Genomic DNA, 16919 nt, shown 5'->3' with positions numbered 1-16919 from the left:
GACTCATTTAAAATAATGTAATCATCAGGTTTTAGCCAGGTTTCTGTCAAACGGAGCACATCGATATTATGATCAGTGATCATATTATTTACAAAAAGTGTTTTCGTAGAAAGGGATCTGATATTCAATAAGCCAAGATTTATCATTTGTTTATCCATATTGCATCTGTTTTTTATTTGTTGAACCTCAATTAAATTGTTAATCTTAATTTGGATTGGACGTTTTTTGTATTTTCTAGTTCGGGGAACAGACACAATCTCTATAGTGTGATATCTAGGTGAAAGAGTCTCTATGTGCTGAGAATTAACTGACCTCTGTGACGTGAGGCAGCTAGCAGACGGTCGGTTTAGCCAGTCTGTCTGCTTCCTGACCTGGGCCCCAGTTAGTCAAGTATAAACACTAAGACTATTTGCCATATTTCTAGAGAGAAGAGTGGCGCCACCCCAGGAGTGATGAAGACGTTTAGTTATTTACGTTTAGCATTAGCCAACACTGTTAAATTTGCCAAGATGTCAGGCGCTCTGGCTCCCGGTAAACATTTGACTATGGTGGCTGGTGTCTCTATATTCATGTTCCGTACAATAGAATCACCAATAACAAGAGCACTTTCATCAGGTTTCTCAGTTGGTGCATCACTGAGTGGGGAGAAACTATATAATTTCATGATATATCAGGATGTGCTGAATGTGTTGTGTGGCTTTCTGCATGCATTTGCAAGGTGGTTTGTGCTAGTGTTAATTTAGTATTATTTATATACTATTGTAGTGTTTATTAATGATTTGAATTAGCTCTTATTTTTATATTTTTTGTTTTTATTTTAATTTAAGTTTTTAGTAATTTTTTGTCATTACTTTTAGAAATTTAATCTATATCTATGCCTTTATTTTTATTTCCGTTTTAATAATTGTAGTACCTCAGCTTAAACATATTTCAGTTAATTGCTTAGCAACAATTCTTATTTTCATTTTTATGTTATGTTTGTTTTTTTAATATTGATATTTTATTTTATTTCAGCTAAACAAAGTCTTTGGTTTAAGTTAACAGTAACAACACTAGTATGTACAGGGTTCATTGCAATGCTCACTAAATGTAAATAAATGTGAGTAACTTACATTTAACATACTCAGACCACCTGTTGAGTACCCTGGGGCTATACAATAATTTTTACAGTTACACATAAAGGGTTTATTTATCAAAAAAAAAAAAAAATAAATAAAATAAAAATAACTATGTTTCAAACCCATATGCCTTTCTTTAGAAAAATGCTCATTTTATTTTTTGGTGAACTGTTCCTTTAAACCCGGGGTGTTCAATAGGCCATCTGCATTAATTTTGTGTCCCGTGTAATGCTGAAGATGAATGTATTTTTATGATAATTTGCACTTTAATGTAGTGCAGATATTAGGCAGTGTTTGCCTCATTTAAATGCAGTTGATACTCCTGACACTTTGCATTGTCTTAATGGCAGATGGTCTTCTTAGTAGAATGAAAAACAACCTTCTATTCAAAGAGTGAATAGGTTAAAGCAAGCAAAAAGCGTTCTCTGTAAAATGAATGGAGCTGTCATCACATCAGTGAGTTATAAATATACATTATTACTATGAAAATACAAGAGATGGCTTGAAGAACACAGATAAACTATATATTGTTGTGTCGTGTGTTTACTGTTGTGGCAAGTGGGGAGGGGCCGAGAGATCAGAAGGATACTGAAGAGGAGCAACGACAGTGAAGGACGAGAGAGGACCAGGCCTGGATTTTATTTTGTGTTTTGGTTTTGTTTGTGCGCACCAGTCGTCCGTGAGGGGCTGTCGCTCTGTTTTGTGTTTATTTTTATCATTAAAGCTTCATTTGAATGTCTGCCGGTTCCCGCCTCCTTCCTGTGATTATGAAGTTTGTACTGAATTACATTGGTGCTGAAACCCGGGAGGAAGGAGGGATGCGCTGTTGAAGATTCCACTGTGGTGAATCTGCGTTGCCATCGAGCAGGGCTGCCGGCTGCCCGCGATGTGGAAGGACGGCTGCCGTCTGTGAGTGAGCGGAGGAGTCGCCGCCATTTGCCTGGGGCCGGAGCCTGATGCCATCCGCCAAGAAATAGGAGGATGAGGGAACGGGAGACTCCTGCCGGCTGCCTGAAACCGGAGGAGCCGTCGCTGTCCACCGAGGGCTGTCCAGTGCTGCCGCCAGGCACCATGGAAGAGTTCACACAGCTGGTGGGGGGCCGAGCAGCAGTGTGTCTGGGAACCGGAAAAATTATTATTTTTTCTCTCTCCCCTCTGTCACTCCTCATCCTTCCATTTCCTTTTCTCTCGCCTCGTCTGTCTTTCCTTACCCCCAGGTTTCTGTGACTGTTTCTATACTATAGCAACCGGGACTTCTTACGGCAGCTGCAGTGACTGCGCTGACTTTACTGATTAGCGATTGGCTCTTTCATTCAGAAGGCGGGGCTTCCTGCGATTGAGTGGCCATATTGAGCGTTGCATTTTTCCCCAATCAAAACTATACGAGTGACATGTCTTGGGTATTCTATAGTCTTTGTTGTTACTACTGTGATGCATGTATGGGGTTTGTGCACAAGTATAAATGAAACAGACATTGCATATGTTTAGTGCTCAGAAATTGACACTCTTTTTCCTATTTTGACAATAAAAATAATACTTCTCTCTAAAGAAATTTGTGAACTATATTTGCTCAAGAATGTTTTGAGTTTGAACATTCTGAGTTTGTTTAATACTGAATGTATGAATGTATTTTATTTTGCATTAATATAACAACACAATGAATAATCCAGGAGCGAATTTTGTTTCAGATTTTTGATTTTTTTTTAATGTTCAGTATTATTTTAAATAGACCATGGACACGACTTTGGTAATAAAATGCATTTCTAAATTAGTAAAACTGAAAAATATTGTCTTAAAATGTGAAGGGCCACAAATTACAATTTGGACCAAATTACTTTATGTGGTTTAAATGGGGCCCCCTTGGCCTCTGAACTTGAGTACCCCTGGTCTAACCTTTGCATTATTGAAATAAAACTTACAAACCGTCAACTTAAATCGTCTTTCAAGGATATTTTCACCAGAAATGTCTGTGGAAATTTATGTGGTGTGTGGAATTTCCATAATGACTAATGCGATCTACCAAGAACAGTGCAAATTAGTGTAAGCTTGATATGTTTGGATAATGTCTTCCTCTGGCATTCCAAATAAACTTAATACAAGTGAAAAGATTTCTCTCTGCATTGCCTCTTCCTGGCAGCAGCAATCATAGCCATGTCAAGCACAAAATGTGTTAAAAAATGGCACAAATGCCAGTAAATTCAGTTCCACAAACCTTAGTAAATCACATTATATGATGAATTTAAATATTCACATACATTTTAAGTCTAAAAGGGACACTCCCACAAATGCATATGCAATAAAGTGAGCCACAAAAAAATAATTTTTTTTCACTGCTCGACTTAAATCCTGACAGTAGATTTTTAACGCCAGAAGAGGGTTGAAGGTGCCACAAGATTTTAGTAAATCTGGACCTACAGTATGACAAGTTTCTATAAAGCTGCTTTGAAATAATGTGTATTGTGAAAAGCGCTAAATTTTTACTTGCCATTGGCAGGTGTGGTGAAAAACTAATTTTGGACTGTTGGTATGTCTGTGTGTGATCATAATGAGTCTCTATGGAGCTATAGCACTGCAGCAGAATACATTAGGCTGTTATTACTGTGGCTATCCAAGACACCCCTCTAATTAAAAACCTACTCAACTTTACTAGCCAGCTGAGAGAATATATAAACGAGGGAGATGAGAGGATGAATGTGACATACAAAGACTCGTTAACAAGGCCACAAGAGGTGTCATTTGAAGAGGATTATGGGAAAAGAGAGACACAAGAGGAAGAAGAATAAAGAATGTCCTGTGTGATGATTATGTATGAGGTGGTAATGATTTAGAGTTTCATTGAAGTTGTAGCAGGTGTGTGTGTGTGTGTGTGTGTTTTAGCTTCTTAAAGGATTGTTTGCTCAGGAGTAGTAACCTATATAAGAGTCTCTGCATTCTGTTACAAGCCCAGAGGGATACTAGCAATGTCTCTGCCTGGGATTCCCTCCTTTAAAAAAGGAACGTAGGTAGGACCTTTTGTCAGAAGTTTCATCAGAAGCTTGTTTCCTCTCTTCATTGTGTCCCCTGAGTCCTCTCCTCAAGGTCTGAGGAGCTGGGGAAGGATTCACTTCTGTCAGGTTATCAAAGTGTGTCTTTAAGTGGATGAGGGTAAGGGTTTGGTTTGGAGCCCAGTTTATTATGTAGCTTTTTGTGGCTGTGGTGTTAAAAATTTCCTGTCAGAAAATGTATGTTATGTTATTGGAAATCTGAAAAATTTTATATTTTATTACAAACATGTTTTCAGGTTTTATTTATTTATCATGGTTTCTACAAAAATATCAAGCAACACAACAGTTTTGAACATTCATGATAATAAGAAATGCTTATTGAGTGCCAAATCAGCGTATTAAGATGATTTATAAAGGGTCACCTGACACTGTAGGCTGAAGTAATGACTACTGAAAATTCAGCTTTGCCACATGGTAATTGCATTTTAAGTCATTTTACATTGTAATAAAATGTAAGTGTTATTGTTTTTATTCTAATTTTGACAAAATAAAGGAGCCTCTTAAAAAAAACGTATCAATAGCAAATTTTTTATTGTTAGTAGGGGTTAACGATATGTGTTTTTCATGGCCGATACCGACCATATTACAGATCAAGTAGACCGATACATGTGTTTTAAACCAATACATATTTGTCTGATGTAAAATGTAAATTTTTTAAAATGCTTTTAAATTAATCAACAAACCGGTTTAGAAAATGACAATGCAAATAACCATAATAATGCTTAATATCCGCGCCGATAATCGGTCAACCCCTAATCGTTAGTTTATATAAGTAGAATGGTTATCTGAAACCATACATTTTCACACATAATTATTTTGTAAATCAATGTAAAATACATACATTTATCAAAATGTATAATTTATTTAAGGATAAGAATTACTTGAATAACCTGAACTTCAGTTTTTTGGTCATACCACAGATGTTCAAATTGTTTATAACCAGTTTTTTCATAGTTTTTGCTGTGTGCTTTGAACTATTTTCCTGCTGGAAAATTAGTCTGCGCCATAAATTTTGGCTGAAACGTGTTCCTCAATAATGTGCACCTACTTAGCTCTTTACATGTTCTTCATGATGCCAGACTTGTCGGTTCTCCCTGCTGAAAGCAACACTAGAGTATGATGTTGCCACTACCTCCATGCTTGCTGGATGTTCATGTTGCTAGGTGTATGTACTGCAGAGATTTATTTGGTTTCTGCCAAAATGAAACCTTATTAGACTGAAATTTTTTCCAGAATATTTTTGTTTTGTCACATGGATTCTGACAATATCCATCACTGATGCAATGGCAGCTTTCCAGTTTTCTTCTTGCCACTCCCTTGCAGATGCCAAATCTCTGACGAGATTGTTAATGACTGGACTGTTTTGTTCATTTCAGACAAATAATTCTGAAACCTGTCAGCATTGTGGCTAGAGTCTAAGTCACCTCTCTTACAAATACCCTTCCTGTCTGAAAGATTTAAAGCTTTAAGCTAATCTTAAAGCTAATCTTCTTCAGTATAAATCAACATCTTGAAGTTGGCAAGCAGCTCCTGGGTCTTTATGACACTGTGACTGATGTGATTTAATTTTTTAGTATAGCAGTTGAACAGCAATGAGTTTATGGTAAACACGAAGGTGCCCTGAAGTGAGCAGAAGTATATTCTATAACAGTTTAGCCTGCTGAGATAAAAAATAAGTAAACCAAGTTTTAAAACCTACATTTTGCAACAATTGAATGGTTATACTGTAGTGATTTTGGGGTGTGAGTTTGTTTTTCCCAACCAATGGTAAGTAGGGAAAGTGTTTAGGCAGTTTTTTTGTGGAGTCATTAATTTTGTCATTGATAATTTAATCATTGATAATGAAGATAATCCATAACAATTTAATTGCTGAATAATTGAGTCTGCACAGTGATACAGAAAAATTCCATTGTACATTTAATACAAGTACAAAAGATTGTAAGCAACCAGGCTAACAGGGAAATTGCTATGAGAAGATAATACCTCCTCTAAAGATACTGATTTCATAATGTGTAGTTTTTGGTGCTATTGGCCCATACAGTTATTGTCTGTTCTTAATGCAGTTTTTAGCTGATATGGAGTCAAATCCATTGCTAAGGGACAGTGTGGAGTGTCAGCGGCTGGTGATGGAGGCCATGAAGTATCATTTGTTGCCAGAAAGAAGGCCGCTTCTCCAGAGCCCGAGGACACGTCCACGCAAGGCCACGGTTGGGGCACTTTTCGCCGTGGGTGGCATGGATGCCACAAAAGGTATTCTTTCATGTCCTTTTTTGGTGTTTCTAAAGTTCTATATTCCTTAGCTTTTGTGTTTTAAAAGTATGTGGGTTTATAACAAGGTAGCCCCCCATTTCTCCCTCATTCAGTCTTTGTCTGTCTTTATCCATTAGTGCAATGGAATGCCCGAGACATAACCATTTTCACTGGATAACCTTAAATCTTTATTAATTAATGGTGCTTTAAACGTTAAGCATTTTACACGTCAGTAGTTTAAAAATTAGAAAAAAGTTTGCATTTAAATGAGTGTTGTGTCCTCAGTATGGTGAAAGGTCTGATCTGTTAAGTACTTGCAGATGTGCTCTTTCAGTAGGAAGGGCTGAATTATGCATTACTGTATGTTCAATTCAATTCAATTCAATTCAAGTTTATTTGTATAGCGCTTTTTACAATACAAATCGTTACAAAGCAACTTTACAGAAAATTATGTTTCTACAATATTTAGTAGTAGCTAGTAGTTTGTGCACGTTTGACAGGATTTTAGAAAAATAAAAATAATAATAATAATACAAGACGTAGTCAGCTAGATGATGAACTATCAATATTATTAATTAATAGTAATTATAGGATGCAGTCACACATGTAGCAATAATTGTTAGTTCTGTTTGTTGATTCAAGGTTAGCATCATCTGGGGTCCTCTGAGGGTCAGCATCATCTCTTCTCAGGTGTTCTGAAACCAGACTGGAGCTGGTGTAAATCCTAGTTACCACGGGATGTAAATCCCGTGGCAAAACATAGAAACAAAATAGAGACATCATTAGCATAGCTGCTGATCCAACAAAGTAAAATTAGTTTAACCCAAGCTAAAGAATAAAAATGCAGATGCAACTACACTCACAATTTAAGAGATACATTATTCGAATGCTTCGCGAAAGAGATGCGTTTTTAATCTAGATTTAAACAGAGAGAGTGTGTCTGAACCCCGAACATTATCAGGAAGGCTATTCCAGAGTTTGGGAGCCAAATGTGAAAAAGCTCTACCTCCTTTAGTGGACTTTGCTATCCTAGGAACTACCAAAAGTCCAGCGTTTTGTGACCTTAGGGTGCGTGATGGGTTGTAGCGTGGTAGAAGGCTAGTTAGGTACGCAGGAGCTAAACCATTTAGGGCCTTATAGGTAAGTAATGATAATTTGTAACAGATACGGAACTTAATAGGTAGCCAGTGCAGAGACTGTAAAATTGGGGTAATATGATCATATTTTCTTGACCTGGTAAGGACTCTAGCTGCTGCATTTTGGACTACCTGTAGCTTGTTTATTGACGAAGCAGGACAACCACCTAGAAGTCCATTACAATAGTCCAGTCTAGAGGTCATGAAAGCATGAACTAGCTTTTCTGCATCAGAAACAGATAACATGTTTCGTAGCTTGGCAATGTTTCTAAGATGGAAGAATGCGGTTTTTGTAACATTGGAAATATGATTTTCAAAAGACAAATTGCTGTCTAATATAACACCCAGATTTCTGACTGTAGAGGAAGTAACAGTACATCCGTCTAGTTGCAGATTGTAATCTACAAGATTCTGTGTGGTGTTTTTTGGTCCAATAATTAATATCTCTGTCTTATCCGAATTTAATTGGAGAAAATTATTTGTCATCCAATCTTTTACATTTTTAACACACTCTGTTAGCTTAGATAATTGGGAAGTTTCATCTGGTCTCGTTGAAATATATAGCTGAGTATCATCAGCATAACAGTGGAAGCTAATTCCGTATTTTCTAATAATATTACCAAGGGGCAACATGTATATTGAAAATAGAAGGGGACCTAGGACGGATCCTTGTGGCACTCCATATTTTACTGATGATAAATGAGATGACACCCCATTTAAGTAAACAAAATGGTAGCGATCAGACAGGTAGGATCTAAACCATCTTAGAGCCTGCCCTTGAATACCTGTATAGTTTTGTAATCGATCTATGAGTATGTCATGATCTATGGTGTCGAACGCAGCACTAAGATCAAGTAAGACTAGAAATGAGATGCAGCCTTGATCTGACGCAAGAAGCAGGTCATTTGTAATTTTAACAAGTGCAGTTTCTGTGCTATGGTGGGGCCTAAAACCTGACTGAAATTCTTCATACAGATCATTTTTATGCAGGAAGGTGCTCAATTGAGCAGACACAACTTTTTCTAAAATTTTAGACATAAATGGAAGATTTGAAATAGGCCTATAATTTGCCAGTACACTAGGATCTAGTTTTGGTTTCTTAATAAGAGGCTTGATAACCGCCAGCTTGAATGGTTTTGGGACGTGACCTAAAGATAACGACGAGTTAATGATATTGAGAAGCGGTTCTTCGGCTACAGGTAACAGCTCTTTTAGTAATTTAGTGGGTACAGGATCTAATAAACATGTTGTTGGTTTAGATACAGTGATAAGTTTATTTAGCTCTTCCTGTCCTATATTTGTAAAGCACTGCAGTTTATTTTTGGGTGCGATGGATGAAACTGAAGTGTTAGACGCTGTAGAATCTACATTCGCTATTGTATTTCTAATGTTATCTATTTTATCAGTGAAGAAATTCATAAAGTCATTACTATTTAACGTTGGTGGAATATTTGAATCAGGTGGCGTCTGGTAATTTGTTAATTTAGCCACTGTGCTAAATAAAACCCTTGGATTGTTTTGGTTATTTTCAATGAGTTTGTGGATATGCTCTGCCCTAGCAGTTTTTAGAGCCTGTCTATAGCTGGACATACTGTTTTTCCATGCAATTTTAAAAACTTCCAAGTTAGTTTTTCTCCATTTGCGTTCAAGACTACGAGTTACTTTCTTGAGAGAGTGAGTATTACTGTTATACCATGGCACAGTACGTTTTTCTCTAACCTTTTTCAATTTGATGGGGGCAACAGCTTCTAATGTATTAGAGAAAATAGTGCCCATGTTGTCAGTAATTTCGTCTAATTCATGTGTATTTTTGGGTACAAATATCAGTTGAGATAGATCAGGCAGGTTATTTGCGAATCTGTCTTTGGTGGCTGGAACAATAGTTCTGCCCAGACGGTAACGCTGAGACATATAGTTAATATCAGTTATACGCAGCATGCACGATACAAGGAAATGGTCTGTAATATCATCACATTGGGGTACAATATCTATAGCAGTAAGATCGATTCCATGCGATATAATTAGATCTAGTGTATGATTAAAACGATGAGTGGGCCCGGTGACATTTTGCTTGACTCCAAAGGAGTTTATTAGGTCAGTAAACGCAAGTCCTAATGTATCATTTGCATTATCAACGTGAATATTAAAATCTCCCATGATTAGCGCCTTATCAACTGTAACTAGAAGGTCTGAGAGGAAATCTGCAAATTCTTTTAGGAATTCTGTATACGGCCCTGGTGGTCTATACACAGTAGCCAGAGCAAGAGATACATTAGATTTATTTTGCATGTCTGACAGTGTAACATTTAGCAGAAGTATTTCAAAAGAGTTAAACCTGTATCCTGTTTTCTGGGTAACATTGAGAATATCACTATATATTGTTGCAACACCTCCTCCACGACCAGTCTGACGGGGCTCATGCTTATAACAGTAGTTTGGTGGAGTAGACTCATTTAGACCAAAATAATCATTTGGTTTTAGCCAGGTTTCAGTCAAGCAGAGTACATCAAAACTATTTTCTGTGATCATTTCATTTACAATAACTGCTTTGGGTGTGAGTGATCTAATATTTATGAGCCCAAACTTTAAAAATTGTTTTTGTTCATTTACTTTACATTTTTCTGGTTTAATTACGATAAGATTTTTTCTAGATCCTACATTATATTTTGACCTCACTATTCGGGGAACAGACACAGTCTTAATAGTTTTTACAGCACAAGTACTTTTATCATTTAAGCGGGTGGAACAAAACTCATCATAATAGTTATTAGAGAATTGTCTTACTAGTCACATGGAGCGAAGTGTCCTGGAGATGTTGTCAGAGAGCAGCTCCGCTCCGATTCTGCTGGGGTGTAATCCATCAGCGCGAAACAGCCTAGGACGCTCCCAGAAAAGATTCCAGTTATTAACAAATAGCAGTTTCTGTTCTTTACACCATGACAACAACCATTCATTTAAAGCAAAAAGTCTACTGAACCTTTCGTGTCCTCGTCGATACGTGGGCAGTGGTCCTGACACGACGATCGTCGCCGCGGGCGTCGTGCTGCGAACCGTCTCGATCAGGCTGCTGAAGTCCCTCTTCAGCGTCTCCGTCTGCCGCAGCGTGGTGTCGTTAACCCCGGCGTGAAGCACGACCGCTCTGGGGCTCTCGTCGACCTTCAGGATCGCGGGTATCTGCGCAGAAACATCGAGAACACGAGCACCAGGCAAACAATGAGTGTGCACTTTACCTTCAGCCTCACTGAGTATGTTCAGTGAGGCTGAAGGTGAATGGTATTAACTGAATTCAGAGCTGCGTTGTGTTAATGGTGAATCATATAGGTGATTTATATGATTCATAGTTTGTATTGACTGGTGTATATAGAGCCATAGTGACAGCCAAATTTGTTCCATTCGTGTTCTTCATTGGGACTTCATAATAGGCCTATTTCTCTAAGAGTTCCAAGGCATGACCCAAACCACCAAGCTCTGAGATAAATTGCAGCATTACAGACTTGAATAGAAAGTAAAATGTATAAAAAAAAATCAGAGAACGACTATAAAATCCATTGGAACTTTTCAGACCATCAAACTGCAAAGTAAATAATCATACAATTAAAAACTTTCGATTGATATTTTATGTATAAAAAAAGAATAGATTTCAATTTAATTGGAAAACAATAAATAATCAAACAGCTATATCCCAAAAATGGTGTTTAAAGTTGTAGGGAGGCTGATTTGTATTATATAATTTTCAATGCTGCCTTTGTATTATTTCACTGCTAGCCTTTTTGTTGTGGTTCTCATTTCTATGGTATCGACAACTTGATGCATTTTTTATTGGGAAAATGAATTGGATTTTACTTCTGCCACTGAATGTTGCAGTTGTCTGTAAAGGGGCAGAACCAGAGGTTTTTTGAAAAAGTTCTGTAGCCTCCCTACTGATCTCTACTATAGCTTCCTTAATCTTACTCATTCTTACTAATTTTGCTCAGCAATTACAATACGTTTTATTAGAAGGCAAAACTAGCTAAATTGCTAGAAAAGAAGCATGGAGACATCTGCTTCCACAGTTTGGCCCATAGGGATTTATACTTCCTGTTGTTTGTTTCTTAGATGATATAGATTACATAGATGATATTTCTCTTAAAAACAGGGTCGTCTTTTTAATGTGTCTCTCTTTTGTGCTTTATCTGTATCCAGAAATTGTAAACAGCCTTGAAATGAGAAAAATTTATCTTTATATTAAGACTTGTTAATTATTTTAGTGAATTTGTTTTGTTTATAAATATATTTTAATCTTTGCAGATTTTTACTTTTTATTTTCAAGCATAAACCTTACAATGTATTTTGTATTTCATTTATAGAATTATTGCATGCATGTACAGCTGTAATAGTGTGGCATACAGATGAAACTCAATGATGTATAGGTGTTTTTTACTGATTGCAATTGTTTTTATAGGGGCCACTAGTATTGAGCAGTACTGTTTACGGAGGGACACATGGCGGCAGGTGGCTGTCATGAGTGGAAGAAGGCTGCAGTTCGGCATTGCGGTTCTTGAAGACCGCCTGTATGTGGTTGGGGGACGAGATGGCCTCAAAACTCTAAACACAGTGGAGTGTTACAACCCCCGCAGCAAGAGCTGGAGCGTCATGCCCCCCATGTCCACGCACAGACACGGCCTAGGTGAGGAATGACATCATAACAATATTATAACATTTTCATTTAGTATTCTCATTGAACTTTTCATAATAATTCTCATTCATTGCTTCACATAATATTTAGAGCTCTATTAAATCATTCTGTGTTTTCTGTTTTAATTTTTCTGGATTCTGTGTTTTATGACTTTATACAAATTTGTTATCAAAAAATGATGTGTTAGACAAACATTGTGATTGTGTGATATTCCTTTAAAAACTAATATTTTAATAAACTTGAATATTGTTATTATTTAGAGAATTACATTCTGCTGTACAATATTAATACGTTTCTGTCATAATTTCTTCAAGTAAAACCAAACTCTTATTTTGACAGGATGTAGTGAAGACTTTTTGTTTGCGTGTATTTGATAAAACATTTGTTCATTCACACAAAGCGCACATGCTTTTTGTGGTTTTATTTTAATAGACACTCTATTTATTGATTTAATGACGTTCCATGTTACACTGTATATTCTATGTTTATGACTGGATTCTGGGCAAAAAGTTTACACATCACAAAAATCATAAAGCCTCACATGATTTTTTAAAACATATTAGACTTGAAGAATCTTTAAAAGGCATATGAGGGCTTATGTGTGATCTCTGATCATTTGTGTGTATGTTTGTAGGCGTTGCAGTCTTAGAAGGCCCCATGTATGCAGTGGGAGGTCATGATGGTTGGAGTTATCTCAGCACGGTGGAGCGCTGGGACCCTCAAGCTCGCCAGTGGAGCTTTGTTGCATCCATGGCAACACCTAGAAGCACTGTGGGAGTTGCAGTGTTAAACAGCAAGTAAGCATTGACAGCATAAATCTGTGCTTAACTGAACACACTCCATATCTGCCATCAAAATGCTGTTTGTCTGTTTAATTTATATTGTTCTACTTTTCTGTCTATTTTTCTTTAAGGCTGTATGCTGTGGGTGGTCGTGATGGAAGTTCATGTCTGAAATCAGTGGAGTGTTTCGATCCTCACACCAACAAATGGAGCAGCTGTGCTCCCATGTCTAAACGCAGAGGCGGTGTTGGTGTTGCGACATGGAATGGTTTCCTGTATGCTATCGGTGGCCATGATGCCCCAGCTTCAAGCTTAGCATCTCGACTCTCAGACTGCGTCGAAAGGTAAGAGGACTAAAATCAAAAGGTAATGAACAGGGTCAACATTTAAGGGCACAAGTCTTATTGTTGTCAACAAAAGAGGAGCATTAAAAGGCTTCCTGTAGTTTTTTGCCAAAATAAAAGCTTGATGTTTTAAAAATGTATAAATGAAGACAAATATTATAGGCCATAAATAATAATATTTTAATTTTACACTTGTACAGTATTTTTTTATTAGTCTTACACTTGCACTTTATTTTAAAGTTACACTTTATTTTGTGTCCTTGTTACAGTGTAATTATATATTTAAGTACTGAGTAATTTTAATTAACTACATGCATTAACTATATAGTTAGTGTTAGGATTAGGGTTTGGTTTAGGGTTACTTGCATGTAATTATGCATAATTTATTGTTATTATAATAGTAAGTACAAACCTGATTCCAAAAAAGTTGGGACACTGTACAAATTGTGAGTAAAATAGGAATGGAATAATTTACAAATCTCATAAACTTATATTTTATTCACAATAGAATATACATATATAACATATCAAATGTTGAAAGTGAGACATTTTGAAATGTCATGCCAAATATTGGCTCATTTTGGATTTCATGAGAGCTACACAGTCCAAAAAAGTTGGGACAGGTAGCAATAAGAGGCCGGAAAAGTAAAATGTACATATAAGGAACAGCTGGAGGACCAATTTGCAACTTATTAAGTCAATTGGCAACATGATTGGGTATAAAAAGAGCTTCTCAGAGTGGCAGTGTCTCTCAGAAGTCAAGATGGGCAGAGGATCACCAATTCCCCCAATGCTGTGGCGAAAAATAGTGAAGCAATATCAGAAAGGAGTTTCTCAGAGAAAAATTGCAAAGAGTTTAAAGTTATCATCATCTACAGTGCATAATATCATCCAAAGGTTCAGAGAATCTGGAACAATCTCTGTGTGTAAGGGTCAAGGCCCGAAAACCATACTGGATGCCCGTGATCTTCAGGCCCTTAGACGGCATCACATACAGGAATGCTACTGTAATGGAAATCACAACATGGGCTCAGGAATACTTCCAGAAAACATTGTCGGTGAACACAATCCACCGTGCCATTCGCCATTGCCGGCTAAAAATCTATAGGTCAAAAAATAAGCCATATCTAAACATGATCCAGAAGCGCAGGATTTTTCTCTGAGCCAAGGCTCATTTAAAATGGACTGTGGCAAAGTGGAAAACTGTTCTGTGGTCAGACGAATCAAGATTTGAAGTTCTTTTTGGAAAACTGGGATGTCATGTCATCCGGACTAAAGAGGACAAGGACAACCCAAGTTGTTATCAGCGCTCAGTTCAGAAGCCTGCATCTCTGATGGTATTGGGTTGCATTAGTGCGTGTGGCATGGGCAGCTTACACATCTGGAAAGGCACCATCAATGATGAAAGGTATATTAAAGTTCTAGAACAACATATTGTGACGAGTCAGCTGCCTCCTCCCTGATTTTCATCGGCACCCCGTCCTAAATCGCCTTCACCAGGCTCCCGACAGGAGTGGGTGTGTGAGAGAGGAGGGGCGCTGGTTGAGTCAGGGCTGGCGGCATGTCATTGGGCACACCTGACGTAAATGGAGCCTCATCACCGCCGCAGTTGAAAAGCCCAACATGCCTCTTCTTGAGAGACCGTTCTCTTCCCCGTGCATACACACTGGTGTCCTTGTGGGTTCAGGAAGGGTGCGTTGAGGGATTCCCACACCACCAGAGACGTGAGTTGCCGGACCCGCGGTCCAGATGAGAACCGCACCCATTTACATGGCCATCAGGCCAGGATGCCAGGCAGTCTATCCCCGTCAAGCGCCGCGGCCAGCGAAGAGAATGAAGCCGCTAGAAGAAGCCACCGCCCCTTGCAACCTGGACCCACAGAGGGGAGCACATGCGGCCACCAGAATCTGCCCCTTACCTGGACCCTTCCTCTGTGAACACTGCCCGACCCACACAAATCGATTACAACATCATGGCTGCATAGAAGAAGGATCCGGGTACTGAAATGGCCAGGCTGCAGTCCAGATCTTTCACCCATAGAAAACATTTGGTGCATCATAAAGAGGAAGATGCGAGAAAGAAGACCTAAGACAGTTGAGCAACTAGAAGCCTGTATTAGACATGAATGGTACAACATTCCTATTCCTAAACTTGAGCAACTTGTCTCCTCAGTCCCCAGACGTTTGCAGACTGTTATAAAAAGAAGAGGGGATGCCACACAGTGGTAAACATGGCCTTGTCCCAACTTTTTTGAGATGTGTTGATGCCATGAAATTTAAAATCAACTTATTTTCCCCTTAAAATGAAACATTTTGTCAGTTTAAACATTTGATATGTCATCTATGTTGCATTCTGAATAAAATATTGAAATTTGAAACTTCCACATCATTGCATTCTGTTTTTATTCACAATTTGTACAGTGTTGCAACTTTTTTGTACTTGTAACATGTATAGCAAGGACACCTTAAAATAAAGTATATTTTAATTTATAGTAATAGCAGTATTTTTATTTATATACTTTTACATAAAAAAATATTGTAGTATTAAAAATATATAAGCCTATTTATTTGTCAGTTTTATCCTATGCACAATTAAATGGTTAAATTGGGACCTATTTTTGGGTCACAACCCACCACCTGAGAAACTCTGAGAAACCTCAGTATTTATGATTTGGCAGACAGTTTTTTTAAGACAGACAAGAATGTTCTCAGGTTGTGTAAATGTGAAATGCCAGTATATGTTGTTAAATATAGTCATATGCTATGGTTAGGTCTGAAAGCCCAAGGAGAACATCAAGATGACAATACAGAAATCCGAGAACAAATGTGTTTACATCAAAGTTCTACAGATGAGTCCCTAAAGACAAACTGAGTCAATGAGCGCTGTACAAACTTGTAGTGCAGGTTAGTGAAGGGTACATAGTTTTTCCCCTAATTATTTCACAGCCGAGAGTGAGTCAGAGGATGTACATTCTGATAGTTTTCTGACATTCAGTGCCATATGTTCTCTGTAGATTTCTCCTTTTTTGTCTGTCATTTAGTGAGCATGTGTCATAAAACCACCAATTTTGGCACAGCCTCATTCACACCACTGATCAAAAGACATGCAAATCTTTAAGAACACACTCACCAAAAAATTACAACACAAACTTTAAAGTTAAAGCTTTGCAGGAATGTGGATTTATTTATATATATTATTTATTATATGGTGAATTTATGTTTTTAAAAAAGGCACTACAGAGCATGACCTCGGGAATCTCACATGCTCATGACTGCTACTTAATACTAGGGGTGTCCCCGACTAAGGATTTTCATAGTCGAATCGGAATTTTCGAATCTTGCCGATATTCGACTGATAGTCGAATCATATGTTTGGGGGCGGGGCAAAATATATTAACAAGAGTCAAGTCAGACATTCGACTAACATAATTACTGATGTGAACACACAGGGAAAACGAACACCTTGCAAATATAAACGGGGCAAATAATGTTTTATGTTTTGATGAACAGATAGCTAAAACTTAACGTTGCCAAAACCATTACAATTAAAAAAAAAATTTCATTTTTATTT

General features: G+C 37.5%; 1 protein-coding gene across 2 annotated transcripts in view; it reads left to right on the top strand.

Moving 5' to 3' along the window:
• The window catches only part of LOC132143531 (kelch-like protein 5), a 90340-nt gene that overhangs the window by 64430 nt on the left and 8991 nt on the right, over positions 1-16919 (top strand). For both annotated transcript variants that reach the window (XM_059553828.1, XM_059553827.1), the window contains exons 6-9: positions 6226-6412; positions 11990-12214; positions 12858-13020; positions 13137-13349. In XM_059553828.1, the coding sequence (XP_059409811.1) occupies positions 6226-6412; positions 11990-12214; positions 12858-13020; positions 13137-13349 (788 nt within the window). The remainder of the gene's footprint in view (positions 1-6225; positions 6413-11989; positions 12215-12857; positions 13021-13136; positions 13350-16919) is intronic.

Source organism: Carassius carassius, chromosome 7 (assembly GCF_963082965.1).
Source record: "Carassius carassius chromosome 7, fCarCar2.1, whole genome shotgun sequence".
Lineage (NCBI taxonomy): Eukaryota > Metazoa > Chordata > Actinopteri > Cypriniformes > Cyprinidae > Carassius > Carassius carassius.
The sequence above is the reverse complement of the archived record's forward strand: the minus strand, read 5'-3'. Positions and strand labels throughout refer to the sequence as shown.